Source organism: Heliangelus exortis, chromosome 8, assembly GCF_036169615.1.
Source record: "Heliangelus exortis chromosome 8, bHelExo1.hap1, whole genome shotgun sequence".
Lineage (NCBI taxonomy): Eukaryota > Metazoa > Chordata > Aves > Apodiformes > Trochilidae > Heliangelus > Heliangelus exortis.
Window position 1 is genome coordinate 29,456,112 of NC_092429.1, and position 19,344 is coordinate 29,475,455.

General features: G+C 54.2%; 1 protein-coding gene across 1 annotated transcript in view; it reads left to right on the forward strand.

Moving 5' to 3' along the window:
• The window catches only part of CACNA1E (calcium voltage-gated channel subunit alpha1 E), a 96,279-nt gene that overhangs the window by 35,315 nt on the left and 41,620 nt on the right, over positions 1-19,344 (forward strand). Inside the window, exons 8-9 of the mRNA XM_071751451.1 lie at positions 7,093-7,196; positions 18,753-18,868. Coding sequence (XP_071607552.1) covers positions 7,093-7,196; positions 18,753-18,868 — 220 coding nt within the window. The remainder of the gene's footprint in view (positions 1-7,092; positions 7,197-18,752; positions 18,869-19,344) is intronic.

Below are 19,344 nucleotides of genomic sequence, written 5' to 3' on the forward strand. Positions count from 1 at the left end.
ACGTGGGATGGAAAAGGGTCGAGCTGAGCCTTGCCACCTGCACAGGTCAGGGTTTTGTGGCTGCTGAGCATGTGTTGGTGTTTTAAAAAGTTGTCTTGGGCTGGTTGTGACCAGGGAGCACTGAGCCTGGGTTTGAGATGTGGTGAAGCACCCATCCTTTCTGAAACAGGGACTGATCTGGGGTGCTGGGAAGGGGAAGTCTGTTCAGTCCCTGGCTCTGCTGGGGCATGTGGACCAGAGATGGGTGCAAGCTCTGCTGTCCTGCCCCTGTCAGGAGCCTGGGTGCACCCACCCGTGGGTGGCCTTGGAGGGAGGGAGAGGAGGAATCTTAATTCACAGCAGTTATTTTCCACGTGTGCATGTACAAAATCTCTCCTTGCTTGTTGGCATGAATTCCCAGGGTGCCACAGGCTTCCCTTGGGATGCTCAGCTGCTCTCCCTGAAGTGTGAACATTGTGCAGCTCTGGGTGTGTTTCTCCTCTTGCCTTTTGGAGAGTGAGGGCAGTGCCTGGCTTCATGTGGAGCAGCAAAATTAACAGCTTGACCACAGAGGAGATTGCTGCTTTTGGAGTTTGCTCAGACCCACGCTGAGAAGGCTGAGAAACCTCCCTGAGCCTTGATGCATCCAGGAGCTGCTGCAGCTCCTCTGGGTATTGGTGCCTGTCCCCTGATCCTGCCTCAGTGGCACCCATGTGCTGGGGGTCTGCAGCCAGGTGTAAAGATCACCCCAAAACAGCACCTGCCTTGGCACCAGGGTGATGGGTAGGGCTTGGTACAGCAGTGATCCTGGGGCCAGGCTTCTTCAGGCACCACAGAGGGTGAAGCTGGGAGTGTGATGGGTACCAGTGCCTCTGGTGATGGGTAGAGGTGATCTCTGGGGAGAGGAGGAGGAGGAAGGAGAGACCCTGTGGAGAGTGGAGGGGGTGGGAAGGATGGAAAAGGGGTAAACTAGCTGGCTTTTTAGTCCTCTGTGTCTTGGGATGTTGCTGGGCTCTCGAGCTGGAACACTTGCAAAGGGAAAATCAGTCCCTCTGTGTGTGTTTTAAATTAAAACACAACGCACAAAAAAATACCCTGTCAGGGAGGTATGAAAATTTAATCAACACTCAGTGCTCTTAGCAGCTCGGTAGCAGAGATCTTAATGTCCCTGCAGCTATTCCTGGTGGCCCCAGCCCCGGGGGTGAAGTGGGGTGTGGGGTATGCTGGGGGGACAGGGGCTGCCAGAAAGCCCCTGCCAGCTGCAGGACACAGCTCCTTCCTCCAAAACAACAAAGACAGAGTGTTATAAATGAGATTGAGTTAGAGAGGACTTCAGAGTTCTACCTGGAAGGTTTAAAACCTTCCTGTCTTTTAATGAAATAAGTTGGGTTTTCTGGTGATGCCTGGGACAGCAGCTCGTGTGCTGGAGCCCATCCCCGACCACCACGTGTGTGGCAGCTTTACCCTTCTCTCCCTCTGGGAACAGCATCTCTTCACATGCCTCTTTTTCCATGCTCAGCAAAGCCAGACCTTCCCTGGCTTGCCAAATGTTCCTGTCTTTTTTTTGTTTTTTTTTCTCCCCCCCAACTTCTTCCCTCTTAGTGTGCTGAAATGACTCAGTGAGAAGCAAACTGTGTCTGCTGGAAGCCCCTGCTTTGGAGGCACGTTCTCTCCAAAGCCCCCTGCCCACATCCCCCTCCCTGCCCTGGAGAAAACCTTGCTCCATCTGCTGAGGACTGGGGAAGCTGAGGCACTGATGCTCCAGCACTGCCCAGCAGCTCCCAGGTTGAGGAGGAGGAGGAGGAGGAGGGAGCAGGGGGTGTTGCAGTCTGCTCAGACCTGTTAGGTGTCTGTGGCAGGATGGGTCCCAGCAGAGCCCAGCCCCAGCCCTGTGGGGAAAAAGGACCCATTCCTCATCACCCTGACCTGGGGAAGCAAAGTGTTCTCATTCAGCTCTTGTCCAGTGCAGGGTGGGTGATGGATGGCAGGCAGGTGGGGGAGTGGAACGTGGCCCTGCATGCAGGAGATCCAATTATCACCATGAGAGGGGAAAAAAGGGATCTGTAACTGTGCTGGGCAGGGCAGCAGCAGGTGCCCAGCTCCTGAGGGAACTGCTGGGCCAGAGAACCTGCTCTAAGGTATTTCAATGATTTTTTTTTGTTTGGTTGGTTTTTTTGTGTGGTTGTTTGCTTGGTGGGCTATGGAGATCTTGAGGCTGCTCTCTCTGGCCAGGTTTCTTCTCAGCTGGATGTGGCTGTGGTTTGCAGGGAGGAGCAGGTCCCATGGAGGTGATGCTGGGGGGGATGCCCTCAGCCCTGGCAGGGACTTGGTGGGTGTAACCACCAGGCAAAGGCCACCAGGAGTAGCCAGGCTGTGGATTTGTCACCCGTGTCACAGGAGCTGTGGGGGCTTTGTACCCCCTGTCCCGTGGGTCTGCTCTAGCCCCAAGACTGTGGGAAGTGCCAGGGAAGGTGTGCACAGCACCCAGGGCAAAGGCTCCTGAGGTCCTGGCTTTTCCCATCATCCCCAAACCCTCTCACTAGGATCAGTCCCCTCCTCTCCAGGGGGAGCCTGAAGTGGAAGCCCAACCCTGTTACTAGACACCAGAGAATCAACATGGGTGGACCACTGTCTGAATGGAGCCCTGCTGCTCCCCAGTGGGTTGGGTGCCCACAGCCTTGAGTCCCCCTCCCCACCCTTCTTTGGCAGTGAGTGGTGCCCTGCCCAGGCAGAACATCTCTCTGTTTATTTTTAGGTAGCAGAAGCTGATTTTGTGGGTTTTTTATTTTATTATTAATTTATTGATTTATTGGTAGATTTGTTTCCCTGTTCCCCTATAGCAAAGAAATCCTAAAGTTTCCTGTGTGAGTGCAGCCTGAGGGGGGGGTAGGTGTGGGCTGCAAGCTTGTGCTTTGCATTTGACTGGAGTATATATTTAGGTTTCTTTAGATTCCTGGCCCCCTGAGTGAGCCTTGCTTCTGCAGCTCCCTGCACCTTTCCCAGCCCTTTGGGAAAATAAAAAACCCCAACCAAAATAATAAAACCCAAATCAAAACCAAAAAGCAACCCCCCACCAGACAAGATTTGTGTGGATAACCCTGTGCTGGGGGTTGGGAAGCAGGAGCTGGCAGGGAGGTCCTTTGCCAGTCCTGGGGGAACCAGCCATGGCTGCTCACCCCCCATGAGGGTCCTGCTCCCACACCCCACTGGTGTCAGAGTGTCAGAGGCTTTGCCAGCAGTGGGATGGGTTGTGTCCTTGGCAGAGATGTGAGTCTGGTGGTTCAGCTCCTGCCAGGGTATGGCTGGGGGTCTCCACTGCTGCCTTGGTTTGGTGTGGGGTCCCCTGGGGGAAGCTGTGGCTCCTGAGTCTTCACCAACAAGCTGGTGTTGGTCATGTTGGTGTCTTGGGTATGTCTGGAGGAACCAACACACACATTATCCCTTGAAGAGAGGAGGTTTAGGTCAGACATTAGGCAAAAATTCTTTCCTGTGAGGGTGGTGAGACCCTATCCCAGGTTTCCCAGAGAAGCTGTGGCTGCCCCATCCCTGGCAGTGTCTCAGCCCAGGTTGGATGGGGCTTGGAGCACCCTGGGCTGTGGGAGGTGTCCCTGACCATGCAGGGGTTGGAACTGGATGAGCTTTAAGGTCCTTTCCAACCCAAACCATTCTATAACATTCCTTGGTCTGATGGCCATGAGAGAGCTTAGGTGCTGGTGGTTTAGGCTGGTGGGGTGCATGTGGGAAAGGTGGTTGTCTTGTAGGGAAGAAGCAGCAAAGATCAGCCATCAGGCAGCTCCTCTGCTTCCCAGAGGGTCTGGGTGAGCCATGGGACGTGGTCTCCAGCACAGGGAGCTGAGAATTTCCTCACTGAAGGAGTTACAACATCCGTGTAACTTGAGGATTAAAGTCCCTGTGTCTACCCTGACCTCTGCATGTGATGAGCTCCTGGTACCCCCTGGTCCAGGGAGGGCACAGCAGTTCAGATGAACCACTGCTTGTGGAGGAATATTAAGGTTAGAATATTAAGAATATTAAGAATAAACCGTGCCCCAGAGGGATGGGAGAAGGTGCTGCTCAGCCAAGACACTGAAGAAGTTAGGAAGTGCTTCAGGAGCTGCCAGGAGTCACCCTGATGTGGGCCTTGTGGAGGATGCTCAGTGGGGCAGCGAGCAGTTCCCCCCCTCTGCAGAAGGAGACAAGGCACAGGGAAGTGAGGGCTGGGGAGACCTGGGCATGGATGGATATTGCATTCTGTCAGCACCAAGACAGAGGCAACAAAAAGGGCTGGATAATGGGAATGGGGACATGGGCACAGTGGATGCAGAAGCCAAGGGCTGAAGCCATCACACCCATCAGCCTGGTCCTCAGGATGGTTTCCCCCCTGCTGTGCTGGGAGGGAGCTGGCACATGAAATGGCAGGTCTGGTAACAAGTATTTTTAACAGCTCCATCAAGTTGGGGGAGGCACCATCTGACTGGAGAATAGCAAATGCAATGCCTATATTTAAAAGCGGGGGGAGGAGGGGAAAAAAAGTAAGGCAGGCAGGAATAGGACTGTAAGCCTGACCTCGATTGTATGCCATTTCGGAACAGATTTGGGAGGCAAAAGAGGAAAATGAATCATGGGTTTGCCAAAGGTAGGTCACTCCAGGCTAACCTGGCATCAGAGCCCTGGAAACATGTAGAGCTGCTCTTTGTAGTAAAGCTTTTGCTTTGGGAAAGTGTTAATGAAACAGAGCAGAGGGGAAGGAGCAGAGGAGCTCTGCAAGGCTGGCAGGGAAGTGAGCAGTGCTGGGACAGTGCTGGGTGGTGCTGAGGGGACGTAGTGCCTGGTGGCCACCAGTGAAGATCCTCAGGGATGAGTCAGAGGCTTTCCTGCTTCCAGCATCAGCTGCTTCCCAGAGCCGGGGGGAGGAGGCTGCTACCCCGGGCTGGAGGAGTTTGAGGGCTGGAGGAAGAAATGTGGGATGCAGTGAGAAATGGAAAGCCATGTGCTTCTTGAGGAACAGCAAAAATGCCTCGGAGGAGCCCAGGTCTCACCACTTGGGGAGCAGCAGTGTGGGGGAGCAGGAGAGGGGTGAGCGGGGTGACCGCTGCCGGGGGTGCTGTGGAGGAGGAGGGGGTGCAGGCAGGGTGGTGAAACCTTGGTAGCATCACACACAGGATCCAAGCCTGGACTGGAGCAGGGAAGGAGCTGCTGGGGAAAGCAGAGAGAGCCAGTCGTGCAAGGGAGAACTGGAGCAAACTGGCTTTGGCTAGTGAAGGCCTGGGGGTGGCCAGGGGAGGTGTCCATTAGCACATCAGGGTGGCAAACAGTATTTCAGCCCAAGGCCAACGCTGGTGAAAGAGCAGAGGGGTTTATAAAGTGACCATGAATTCAGGCTGAGAATGAGAGCAGCTGTGAGAGCATCTGCTGGAGGAGCCTTCCAGTGGAATAGGGAGTTTTCAAGGTAGAGCTGGCAAAATCTGGGGGAGATGGTGTGACGTGAGGGGGTCTGGGCTCAGCCACTGTCTGAGATCCCAGCAGGCAGTGGGATGGTTCATGGGGTTTCTCAGGCAGACGTGCCTGAGAGTGGAGAGGTGGGAACACATCCACTGGTGTGTGTGTGTGTGTGTGTCTGTGCACGCTGTTCTGCCCACTGATGTCCTCCTGTGCTGGATGCTTGGTGGTCATGCCACACCACAGGTGGTGGGAGATGCAGAGCCTGTGAAACCCCAAGCCCCTTGTGGGTCCCAGACAAGTCCCTCACCTGGAACTCTGCAGCCTGAGTCCTGCAAAGGGTACTGGAGCAACTCTTCCAACTCCTTGGGGAATAAAAGGGCAAATTCCAGCAGTCAGAGGGGCCAAGCAGGCAGAGCTGGTGGGGCTCTGAGCAACCTGGTGTGGTGGGAGGTGTCCCTGCCCATGGCAGGGGGGTTGGAACTGGGTGATCTTTGAGGGCTCTTCCATCCCAAACCATTCTGTGCTTTAAGCACTGGACTTGGTAGAGTTGGGTTACTGGTTGGGCTCGGTGATCTTTTCCAAGCAGAAGGGTTCTGTGAGATCTGCTCTCCCCTTGCCTCTCCCTTGCTCCTCCCTTGGCCGAGCAGGAGCCGTGGTGCCAATGAGTCAGATGAAGATGAGGGCTTAATTAGCAGGGGGAAGGGGAGGGGCGGGAGGAGGGGGGAAGCAGAGAAAAGAGAGAGGCTTTCATCACCACAAGATTGATGCCACCTCCCCCAGACAGTCACGTTCTGCAGCATCACCCTCCAGCCCGGCAGCACGGGACACGGGAGGGCAAACGGGAGCCTGGAAGTGGCTGGGAGCTGCAGGGGAACAGGGCTCTGTTCAGAGCCTGACTGAGGACATGTCTGGGGGTGCTGAGCAGGGCTTGCCCAGGGGCCTTTTTACCCACTGGGCTTTTTTTTTCCACTCTCAGCTCCTTGGAGCTGTGGGGACACACCAGGGGTGGGTGGGAGGGTGTCTTCGAGGTACGAGTGATCCCATGGGAGGCTGGGGGGCTTGTTCACACTAACCCAGCAAAGTCTTGTGGCTTTTTTTTTTTTTTTTTTAAATTGGTTGGAAACAGAAGTGCTGAGGTACTAACAGGCTGACTCCTGTTCTTACCTCTGCTGTCAGAGTGGTTCCAAAGAATGTTTATCAATATGGTGATAGGCGCTTTATATATATAAATATAAATATATATATATAATTGCCCCCTGCATGGGAGGACAACCATCTCCTGCCTCCTCTTCACCACCAGCTTCCCCAAGGCACCTCACCAGCTTTCTCACCAGTGCTGTTGCTGCTTTGTGCCCTCTCTGGGTGGGGTGTGCAGGAGGGCACCAGATGAAGCTTTCAGGGAGGCCCCCATGTGCCCTCAGCACCCCAGTTTGGGGCTGCAGGGGATGCACCTCCAGCTGTACTGCTGCCTTACAGCCCCTGTGGCCCTGCAGGGGTGGCTGGGGAGGCAGAGGGAGCAGTCCTGCCCTGTGAGGGCTGGGGCACTGCCCTGAGGAGCCTGGGGTGAGAATCACCAGAATCACCACCACATCCGAGCTACAGAACCCTTCCAATGCCCAGGGTGCTGGTGTTGAACCTAAGGTCACACATGTTTTTTCTTTTCCCCTCCAGACCAATGATGCCTTAGGAGCCACCTGGAACTGGCTGTACTTCATCCCCCTCATCATCATTGGATCCTTTTTCGTCCTCAACCTTGTCCTGGGAGTGCTGTCAGGGTAAGTGAGATGCCATCCTTTCCCTCTCAGCCATGCTCATCGGGTTATCCCCTGGTGGATGCTGCTGCTGGTTCTTGCTCTCCATGTCTGCTCACCCTACAGCAAGGGACCATTCTCCCACCTCTGCTCTGCTCCCCAGGGAGCTGGGGAAGGGGCAGCATTGAAGATGCTTTCTCATTGTTTCACCTTGCTGAAGAGCTCGTGGGTTTGGTCACCTGCAAGAAATGGTCAGTGTCAGTCTTCTGACTTCCTGGGACCTGCTGGAGGGGAAAGACATGGAGAAACCTTATGGAAATGTGCTTGACTCCAGGGTGTGTTTACAGTGGGGTGTGGTGGGCCTGGGATGGGCTTGGAGCATGTGTAGGAGTGATGCCATGGCCAGGAGGGGAGTGCACAGTGCTGAGGGTGCCTGGGGTGCACGTGGACAAGCCAGGGATGTGGGGACGATGCAACTGTTCCTGCTCTGCTCCTCCCAGGGGAAAGGAGCTTTTAGTCCAAGTCATTAAGCTGGGTTTGGAAAGAAAAAGGCTTCTTGTCTCCATGACAATGAACTGTGGCTGGATTAACCCATCCTCAGCTGCTGGCAGGGGCTGGTGCACAGGGAGAGGGGAAAGTGGGTCCTCTGCCCTTTGCCACAGGTGGCAGTGGGCATCCCATGCCTGGCAGTGGGTAATTTCTTTCCCTGATTTTCCATCATGGCAAGAAACCAAAAACCCACCCCAGCACAGGTATGGGCAGCTGGAGAGGCCCTTAGATGCAGGGGTTAATGTGGAGACTGATCCTGGTCATCTCCAGCACCGTCCTGAGTGTCCCCACCGTGAGCTCAGGTGTGATGGTGGCATCTTCAGGAATGCTTCTGGAGAAGCAGGCTGGGATTTTGGGGTTTGTTGGTGGGCTGAAATTCCCCAGCTGTCTGTCTGGGGTCTGCAGGAGGGAACTCTTACACAGGGTGAAGACATCCAAGCAGTGTTGGGTGGCTTTTGCATTTCTCATGCTACTTGCAGCCTAGAGATTTGAACCTGGGGCATCAGGTGGGAGCTTTCCTGAAAAAAAAATAATCCAAACAAAAAACCCCCAAACAAACAAACCAAAAAATCCAACAGAGGAGGGAAATTAGGAAACCTGGAGCTAGACAGGTGGAAAAAAATATTTTAGTGTTGAAGCATGCTTAGATAGTGTGGTGTGTGGACGCTGAGGCTTTTGGTACTGGTGGGATGCTGAGACCAGCCTGTGGACACAGCTGGGACCAGCCTGGGGACACAGCAGGTAGCACAGCTCTGGCCTGCATGCTGTCCCCTGTCAGGAGAACCAGAGGGTGGCTGGTGGGATGCCCAGCCCGTGTCCTGGTCCCTGCTGGGGCTGTGTGAGGCAGCTGTTCCCCTGCCCACCACGTTGGATGGAGCTGCCTCGAGCTCTTCCCAGGCACCGGCTGGCATTTCCACTGTTTGTTTATTGCTGGTAGGGTTTGTATTGGGGAAGGATGCAAGTGGGTGGGTGGCCTAATTGGCAGTGGAGATGCTCTCGTGGCGTGCCAGATACCTAGGGAGAAGCAGGACTGCTCAGCTCCCTGCAGGGGTGGGTGGAGGCGTGGAGCTGGGCTCTGCCACCCGATGGCAAAGCCACCAGTGTGTCCTTCTGACTGGCCGTGGTCACATCTCTGAGGCTCCTACTGCAGCACCTTGACAGTGGTGAACCATCTTCCTGGTGCTGGAGCCACAGAGGGGTGGGATGGGAGGCAGGAGAAGGTGCTGCTGCACACAGACATTGCACATCCTTGAGTGCAGACAGAAGAGCTTCGTTCCTCACTTGGCTTGCTTGGTTTTGTTCTCTTTAAAGCTTCTGGTAACCCTCTTGTGCTGGAAGAGGGCGCTTAACTGTGTTGTGGGAGGGGAAGGGTGCTTTTTCCATTCCTCACCCTCCAAGCTGGACGAGCAGGCAAGGTCTCCCTGGATTCCATCGCTGGGCTGAGCTGGGGGGAGGTCACTTTTGGGATGAGCCCCATGGAAGCACCTCCATGCCAAGGAGACCTTTCCCTAGTGTTATGGCACTGGTTTGGGGAGGGCAGGCAGCAGCTCCAGGTTAACTGGAATCCAGGTCACTCTGTTTCCTTGGGGTGCAGAACCCTGGCTCCACACTGCTTGCAAGCTGCCCCGTTTGGACCAGTGAACAGCGAGGTCTGCTTGGGATTTCCAGGCTTCTTCTCCAAGTTCACACTCAGGAGCTGCCTTTCTGCTCTCATCTCGGTGCTGGTGTTCCTTGGGGAAACGATCCAACCCCCCAGGCTGGTCCTGAGCAGGGAGAGGCTGCAGGAGGACACGTGTGTGTTTAAGTTGCCACCAGCAGAAGTTTGCCAGAGCCCGGATTTAGCAGTCTGATGGTTGCGATGCGCATCCCTCCCAACAGTCAGTTCCCCAACTGTTAGGCTGAGGCATGACCTCTGTGATGTAAACAGCCTGGATCCATCTGCTCCTAAACACAAAGTATGTGGGAGAGGAAAAGAAATGGTTTCCATCCCACTGAGGCTCCTCCATCTTCCTCTCTAAATCCGAGCAGGCGCTGGAATCGCACGCAGGGCTGTTAGGAGGAGATGGAGTCTCTCCAGGCAGGGGCTTGGAGAAGACAGTTCTTCTGGGGCTTTGGTGTTTATTACTGTATCTATTAACTTCCCCCCCCCCTATGGCTGCAATTATGGATCAATTAATTCTAACTGAAAGCAGGAAGGGAAAAAAAAAAAAAAAATTGGCCCCGTTCCTCTTCGAGAGCAGGTACGAAGCCTAAGGAGATGTGACTGCTCAGCTTTTAAAGCTACACAAGCTACCAAAATAGTCCTGGCAGAGGAGAGGCAGTGGGAGCGAGCGAGGATGGAGCATCAGCTGAAATTCCCAGTTTTTCCACTGCCTGGCAGCTGGTGGATTTGGGAGCTGGGGAAGATGCTTAGACCCGTACCAAGCGTTGCTTCCCACACCCTGTGGCCTGAGGCTGGTTCAGCCAGCACCCTGCAGCTCTGCCCTTCTTCCCAGGGAGAACCAGTGTGGTCCAGAGAAGGAATTGCTCCCCACATCCATGGGATGGGGCGGAGAGGTGGAGGGGACCTCCTCCTGCCCCCGTGTCTAGCTAGTTGCTGGGAGCAAGAAGCTGAAAGAATGAAGACAAAAAATAAGCCACCCTTGGAGAAATAACGTTGAGAACTCCTGCGGAGCTTCTAGCACCAGGCAGGCTGTGTTTTGACTCTTTTCCATCTCTTGTTCCCTAGCCCCTGCAGAGAAAAATCTGGTTTGCAGTCGCCCTCCTCCATTCACTGCAGCAACCGTCTGCCTGTAGACTCCTTCCCCTTACCCACTCCTGGACTTCCAGCCTCTTTCCAGGGTGACAAAGCTGCTCTTGTCTTGCTGGTATTTGTAGTCCACAGCAGTAGCTGAGTGGGTGCAGAAGGGAAGGGGATGCTGCCCGACCTGGGAAGGCTGGGTCCTTGGGTCTGCCAAAGTGAAGACCTCTGATGGCAGAGCAAGAAGTTGAGCACCATGGCAGGAAAAGTGAAATCCATCTGCCTTGTACCAAACAAGAGTAATTTAAATTCTCCTAATTGCTTCCACTCATCCTGGTGATGTTAAGTCTTTTCTCCCTTTCAAGTCTTTTCTGCCCCCCACCCCCAGCTCTTGCACTAAGCCTTTGAAAGAAACGACTAATGTTATAATTAAAGGATCAATTTGGCAAGATTTCTTTGTCTTAAGATCTTCTTTCTTTCAGGTTGGGTTAGCTGTGCATTCCCAGTCTCCAGAGAGTTTTCTTCAGCTCCTTCAGGAGCCTTCTGTACCATCTCTGAAATCTTTTCACTTGACTTAATTTGAATTTTTTTCCCATCCAATTTTGAGGCATAACAAACGATGAATAAAATTAAGTTTTATCGCAATTAATACTAAGGCTGTTGAAGGAACAAGTGTACGTTTTCAATGGAGATATAGGGGATTTTTTTTTTGGTTGGCTTTCTGCAAAACCTGGGCCCCGTGCGTTCGAGCTGGATCAGGTGGCTTGAAGCCAGAAATTCTGGGAAGAGGATCAGTGTCTTGGAAGTAGGTGGTTTGTGGAGGGGAAGGTAGGGAGACACAGCCACAATGCAGGAAGGTTTGCAGGAGGTGATGGAGGACAGCAGGATGCCCAAACATGCCCAAGAAATACTGCATCAGAAGCACAAAAGCTGGCGAGCGTGGCTGGTGCTTGGTGTGTTGTTGGGTTTTTTTTGTTTTTTTAATTCCTTGACTGGCTGTAGCATCTCAGGGAGTGGCTCAGGTGGGATGTAAAATGCCCATGGCCCTGGCGTGTTTGGGGATTCACTGGTGGGAGCTGCTTTTGAGTGGAGGAGGGGGTGTAAGGAGGAGGGGGCTGCAGTGCCTTGGACCCCCCAGGCTGCTGGGGCCACACTTGGTCACTTTGCTCAGGGGAAGCTCTTGTGCCACCCCCATGGTGTGTGGGACAGAGCAGAGCAAAGGAGCCCTTGAGGTCTTTATCTGTATTCAGCAGCCAGCTGGGCATCCATATGCAATGAGGGATGTGTCTGCTGTCCCCCCTTTCTGTGGAGGGCTCCCAGCCCTTCAGAAGGATGCTGCCTGACAAGAGCCACTCCTGCCTGATGTGCCATGTCCCCTGCTGGCACCGGGGACAATTGTTCCTCTTGCAGCCAGCTGGGTGGGTGGGGAAGAAGCGTTCCCCACAAAGAGATGATCTGGTGACTTCTCCCTTGGATTTAGCTTTGCACATTATTTGCCAGCGTGTCTCAGCTCCTTCAAATTTGCTCCTGTTTGTGGTTCGTTGTAAATCTGCTCTGTGGACTGCCTCTTGCCTGAAGGCTTCAGGTGAAAAGGCTCATTTCTGATCCCCCTGGCAAAGCAGGAGGCAGATGGCTCATGCTAACGGGTTGCTTTTGGAGTTGTGATAATTTCCATCATCCTGGTTAATGACAGCAAAGGTGTGGTCGTGGCTGCAGCTCTTTGACTTGGTGGATGGCTTTGGAGGTGCTGAGTTCCTCTGTGACCAGGTCCATCCTTGCAAGAGGGAGCTGGGCTCTCCTGTGGGGCGAAGGGGACAGGATGTCCCCAGTGAATCACGAGCATTATCAGTTCTTCATACCTCGTAGGTGGCTGTTTGTTTGTTTTGCAGTGGCAGATTGGCATATCTAGCAGTTGCATTGTGGGCTTCACACTTGATGGTTGGTTCTGAATTCATTGTATTTCTGTGCTGGAGGCGTTGATTAGAGCTCTTGGAAGTTCCTGGAGAGCTGACATGATAAAATGTTGAACGTTGGTTCGGTGAGGTTTGGGTTTTTTTATTTCCATGCTGTAACTCACCTGTGGTACTTGGCCACACACCTTTCATCTGCAGATCGCTGTCACTTGCAAGGGGAGGCTCTGAAACTCTTCTCAGCTTGCTGAGGATAAAAAGTGGAGCATAGGAGAGGAGGGGAGGAGTGACACTTCCCAGTGCTGCATCACCCGGTGGGAGTGATTGTGAACAAAGCCCGGGGCTCTTGAAGCAGTGGAGCTCTGCTGCTCAGTCCAGCCCTGCCTGAGAAGAGACAAAAAAAATCCTGAGCTTCCACCTCTGCCTCCTGCTGCCGGGACCACCAGACCTTCCACCTTGCAGCATGGGTGGACTGTGCTATTGCTGCCTTTGGCACAGCACTGCCAGCAAAAGACTTCTCTGAGCAATGGGAACAGAGATGCAAAGCTCAGCACTGGTACCCTGGGAAAGGTGTTGAATCCAAGGCACTGTGCTGACATGTTGGTGGCTCCCTTCTCCTGGTGATGTTAGTCTTCTCGGTCATTTATTTTTCTCTGCTTTAAAACATACATAAGCTCTCCAAGCTGTTGGCTGCTCTGGGTCTGTGTCCACTTCCCCACTCATCGTCTGCAAACTTCATCAGGCTGCACTTGATCCCATCATCCAGATCACTTGTGAAGATCCCAAGCAGCACGGGGCCCCTGTGGATCCTGGAGCCTGTGAACAGTTGCCAGGTCCCACACCTGTATGTGGTCTTCAGCCTTTTCCCCACCCATGATATGGGCCACTTGTCTGGATCATAATGCATCCATTTCTCTGGGAGGATGCTGTGGGAAACTTATCAAAAGGCTCAGAGAAACCCAGGCAGGCAATCACCAGCTTTTTTTGGGGTGGAAGGCAACCATCAGCATCTGTCCCTTCTTAAATGGGACAGTGATGTAATGGATGGTTTCAGAGCTGGTATCTCCCAGCTCCTGCCCGTTTTACCATTCAGTGTTGCCAACAGCTTGTCAGCTTTTCATTCCCCACCTCGTGTGGCTGCTGCTGCTCTATAAATGAGGCCTCTTTAGCTCTGTCAGCTGTGTGCTCCACTCCTTGCTGCAGCCTTCACCGTGCAGGGAACAGGGGGCTCTCACCGGGGTACCCAGGGATGGGCAAAGGCTGAGGACAGGGGAGACAAGAGACAGGATGCTTCTCTTCTCCTTTTCTTTCCTTTTCTTTCTTTTCACTCGTTTGTGCTTCATGGGAAGACTTCCTCAAGACAATCATTAAGGGATCATGGAATGGTTCAGGTTGGGAGGGACCTTTAAAGGCCACCCAGTCCACCCCCCTCTTGCAGTGAGCAGGGCCACCTTCAGCTAGATCAGGTCTCTCAAAACCCAACCTGACTTTAAATATTCTTTGACTTAGAGTGAACTTCAATTACCCTTACCCAAAAACCATCTTGTCTCCTTCCAAGCAGGCCTATGAAGCACATCTTCCCTCTGCAGAGGTTTCTGCAGCTCTTGGACACCCCCTGGCCTTGCCCTTGCTGTCTGCTCAGTGCCATAATCCCATCTGAGGTGCCAGTTCTGCTGTGCCTGCTTGGCACCCCCTGTTTGAGCCCAAGCCCCAGGTTACAGACTGCACAGTCAGCTCAGCACTCAGACTGCAGTTCCTTTACACCTCTTGGGTAAATACCATCTGATCCCCTTGGTTTGCAACTGTCTGAGCCGTGCTTTCCAAACCATCTGTTGGCAGTTCTGTCCCATAACCTTCTCTGACACCCTTCCTGGAGTGGAAAGTGGTTTTTCCTCCAATTGTGCTGCCCAAAACTGAGTCAGAGCTGTGAGCTGAGAACTTGCAAGTGCTGAGGAGAGCAGCAGCATTACCTAATGTCTTACAGATGGTGTTCCTTGTTACACATCCCATTATAGATGTGTTTCTCACTGCAGCACAGTGCCATAGCCTCATCCTCAGCGTGTAACCCAGTATTTCTTCTCTTCCCACCCCATCCTTGCTGCTGCCTCACATCATTTCAAGACCCATTTGGCAACTGGTTTGTTGGAGGTGTCTTTAAGTGTGGCAAAAGGTGATGAGTTGAGTGGTTTGAAGAAGCTGGCTTGTTTCAAAGCATGGTGGCCAAAGACTGATGTGACTGGTGCAATATACTCACTCTGGACTCAAAGAAACTTCGTAAAGTATAAGAATGGGTTGCAGTATCTGTGATTGTTTTCTTTGAAACTGGTTTATGGTTGTTGGTTTTCTTGTGATTGGGGGTTTGCTTGTCTTTTCAAGAACAGGGGACTCATTTTCAAGCTGGGTACTTCCACGTGGGTTTTTCTCCCATTAAAACCAGACCTGGGCTCTCCAGCCTTCTGAGCTGAGCATGAGGGTGTAGTGAAAGTATTGCTGCCCTGGTGTGAGAGAGGAGGCAGGGTGTCCCCAGGGTGTGTGCATGGTGTCCCCCGGGTCTCCTGCTGGGAGCAGAGACATTCTGTGGCCATGTGGAAGGAGTGCCAAGGCTGTGGAGGACACTTTGCAAGCAGAGGACAAGAGAACCATCAGGGTTGGGCTGGTTGGGTCCCGGTGTGGGGATAGGTGGTGCCCCTGTGCAGAGGAGGAGAGGTGGCCTCCTGCTCCTCAGCTCCCACTGTCACCTTCAGTGCTTGTCCCCATGGCTTCTGCGTGTCCTTGGCTTTAGCAGGCTGAGCAGTGAGGGGCTGCAGTGACAGAGGGTTGGCACGAGTGGAGCTCAGCTGTCATGGGTGGTATTCGTGCTGGAGGCATCAAGATTTGATGCCGGGAGACCCCTGTGGATGAGCAGAGACGTTGCTCTTGGGGACTGTGCTGTCTGCTGGAGTTCCCTGAGCCTCTCACGGGGTCAGCACATCCCTGAGCTCTTCAGGAGGCAAAACTCATCCTTGGATGAGCCATCCTTGGAGACAGAACCCAGGCGTGCCAGGGAGCAGAGCCCTTCCATGGGAGGCAAGTGTGATGCTGCCCTGGCTGTGGCTTGGAGCCTTCCCAGGCAGCTGTCAGTCACTTGCTGGCCCTGTTCTCACTCACCCAGCATTATCTCTCCCTGCTGCTGCAAATTGGCTCTGAGCAATCCTTGATCTGTCAGCATCTCCTACCCACTCAGATGTCACCAGCCCCCGCTGCTGCCCTGCTCGGTAACGTGTCTCTCTGAAATGCAATAATTCATTAAGTTGAGCTTAACTGCTTTTTTTCCCTCCCCTCTCTGCCACCCCTTCCTCCTCCTAATGGACAGAAGCAATTAAGCACCATTAGGGATCAAGTGTGTGGGAAGTGGCTCCCTGGGAGACCCTGCCACAGCTGTATGGACCTTGTCCTGGGACTCGTGGGGCTTCCTGCAAATCAGGGCTCCTGGAGCAAAGGGCTGGGCAGAGGGAAATGGTGCTCGATGAGAGGGGCACTTGAAAAGATGGTCCCAATCCCTGTATGGAGAGAAAGTGATTGGAAGCTGAGCTGGTCCTTCTGGGTTTCCTTGTGGACACATGATGATGGCTTCTCCCACCAGGTAGCAGAAGGAGGTGCTGGCCACAGTGGAGGAGGAGCTGGGAGACAGAAGGATGGGCAAGCAGGAGGTGTCAGGGAGTGGCCACATTCCCAGGGGGTGGAAATTTGGTGGGACTCAGAGCATCCTGGTCTAGAGGGAGGTGCCCCTTCCCATGGTTGGGAGGGGTTGGAACTAGATGGTCTTTTTTAAGGTCTCTTCCAACCCCAACCATTCTGTGATTCTGTAAATCAGATTCCCTTAAACCAGGTTCTCCTGGTTGCAGAAGAGATCTGCAGGGTCTGGCTGGCAAAGCTGCCAGGGATCTGCCTCGGGGTTGTGGCTTGTGGGGCAGGGGCTGAGCACTCAGGAGAACCAATGGAGGGGAGGCAGCTTCTCCCCCAGGAACCCTGGCTGCACACCGCAGCTTCTTGGTTCCTGACATCCCAGTTTGCTGACAAACAAAGGCTGGTGGGGGGTGATGGCACAGCCTCAATGGCCCTGCCTTTCCTCCAGCTAGGGCAGGAGGAGGCTTTTTGCACGAGGTGGTGCCCAAGACTGAGAGTTCCTTTCGCCTTGGCTGTGGGAGGTCCCTTCCTTCTCCCCCATCTCCTCCCACCCTCCTTCCCTCCACCCAGGCTGCTTTTCTCTTCCTTGCCTTTTGTTCTCTCCCCCATCCCTGCCCTGAGAAGAAAGTCTCCTTTCAGTCTGAAATCCAGCAGTGGAGGGGGAGAGTCATTCCCTGCTTAATGCCGGAGCGGCAGGAACCTTCACCTTCCTGGGGTGGAATTAAAAACGCTTGAATTGTCTGGGGCTCTGAAATGGGAGGTGGAGGGAACATTCAGGGCTTTTGACACAAACATACACACACACACGGGGAAGCCCACACAGCATTAAGGGTCTAATAGCTCAGCTGGGGTAAGGCACTTGAACTCTCTCTGCAGAAGACAGGCCAGTTCTTTCAGTTCTTTCAATACTTTTGAATTCTTTTTTTTTTTTTAATTTTTTTTTTTTTTTAATTTTTATTATTTATTTCATTTTTCTGAAGGTCGCTGCCAGTCTCCAGGAAGGGAGATGTTTGTCTTGCAGGGGGAGGGGTGCCATTTGTTCTTTGCAGTCACTGTGCTCTCAGGGCAGCCAGGGACTGGGACAGGGCTGAGGGCACAGTCTGGGCTCCTCTGTGCAACTTAAGGACAGGATGAGAGCTGCAGCCAGCAGATGACATCCCCCTGATGCTGCTGGAAGGAAGGAAAGGTGTGCTGGGAGGGATGGCTGGTGTGAGGGATGCTCAATTAGGAAGAAATTCTTCCCTGTGAGGGTGCTGAGCCCCTGTCCCAGGTTTCCCAGAGAAGCTGTGGCTGCCCCATCCCTGGCAGTGTCTCAGCCCAGGTTGGATGGGGCTTGGAGCACCCTGGGCTGGTACTGGGGGTGTCCCTGCCTGTGCAGGGGGGTTGGAACAAGGTGATCTTTAAGGTTCTTTTCAAACCAGTCTGTGATTCTAGGAAATGTGATTGTCAGTAGGGGCTGAGATGCCCCAGGTACAGGGTGTGTGCAAGGACAGGGCGTGGGACATCCTAGAAAGAGGTCTGGGTGTGTCATCTCACGTTCAACCTTTGGTGGGGCTGGCAGGTTGCATATGCTGCCACCCCTGTGTTTTCTGCCAAATATTTCCATTTCTATGTGTGTGTGTGTGTGTGTGTGAGTGACACCCTTTGTGTACATGCTTAGGGCTTTGAGTCCTTCTTCATGCAGGGTGGGTGAAAAACCTGCGTGGGTCTCCCGTGTGTTGCCATGAGCACGTGTGTACTGGGTAGGGTACCATGCTTACCAGCCTGGTCTGGTATTCCAGCTGCATGTGAGGTGGTGTCTGTAGCCCCACTGCATCCAGGTGTTGTGGCACAGCTCCTGGCTGGGCTGTAGGTGCAATCAGATGTCTTGGGTACTGAGCAGCACGTTTGTGATTGTGCCCAGGAGTTCCTGTGAGCACGCAGGTGCTCATCAGGCAGGGTGTGAGCTGTGGCCAGTGCTGCCCAGGCTTTGGATGTCCTCACCTCTGCAGAGCCCATGGGTGCAGCCTGTCCTCACCTCTGCAGAGCCCATGGGTGCTGCCTGTCCTCATCTCTGCAGAGCCCATGGGTGCAGCCTGTCCTTCTGGCTGCTGCAGAGCCCATGGGTGCTGCCTGTCCTCACCTCTGCAGAGCCCATGGGTGCTGCCTGTCCTTCTGGCTGCTGCAGAGCCCATGGGTGCAGCCTGTCCTCACCTCTGCAGAGCCCATGGGTGCAGCCTGTCCTCACCTCTGCAGAGCCCATGGGTGCTGCCTGTCCTTCTGGCTGCTGCAGAGCCCATGGGTGCTGCCTGTCCTCATCTCTGCAGAGCCCATGGGTGCAGCCTGTCCTCACCTCTGCAGAGCCCATGGGTGCAGCCTGTCCTCACCTCTGCAGAGCCCATGGGTTCTGCCTGTCCTTCTGGCTGCTGCAGAGCCCATGGGTGCTGCCTGTCCTCACCTCTGCAGAGCCCATGGGTGCAGCCTGTCCTCCTGGCTGCTGCAGAGCCCATGGGTGCAGCCTGTCCTCACCTCTGCAGAGCCCATGGGTGCTGCCTGTCCTCACCTCTGCAGAGCTGCACCCAGCTTCTCTGCAGTGAGAACGGTTGGGACGTGGGACACTGAAGTCCAGAGAAGGACGGTGGGGATGTCTCAAGCCCTGGAAAAACCCTCTCCTTGGAGAGGTGGGGAAAGAGACGAGGCTCAGGGTAACTCACTGGGGCTCTTTGTCCTTCCCAGGGAGTTTGCCAAAGAACGTGAGCGCGTGGAGAACCGCCGAGCCTTCATGAAGCTGCGGCGCCAGCAGCAGATCGAGCGGGAGCTGAACGGATACCGGGCCTGGATAGACAAAGCGGGTAAAGGCTGGGGGAAGCAGGGCTCTCCTGGGGGTGCTGGTCATGCAGAGGGAAGGGATCCCTGAGCATCATCACCCAGCACGACCCCGAAGTTGTCCAGGTGCTGGCGCTGGGGGCATTGGGTGCTCCAGGCAGGCTGAGAGCAAGGGGCTCCCCAGCAGCTGATGGAACCTCACACCCTGTAGCATGAAGCTGTGATTCTGAGCACGAGGCACTGTTATGTCTCCAGAGAAAGCTGTGTGTGAGCATCACTGCTGGGAGCTGTGCTCTGCCAGGGTTTCCTTTCTCCTGATGTTTGCCGGGGTCCCCTGCAGAGGGGCAGTGGATGTGACCGTGGTTCTCCAGTGAGTCCTGCAGAGATCCGGAGGGGATGCTCCTGCCAGTTCCCAGCTTGGGGCTCCCACCTGGTGAGGGCTGGAGAAGGTGAAGCTTCCAGGTTTCCTGCTGACACCCAGCTGTACACAGCAGCTGATGGG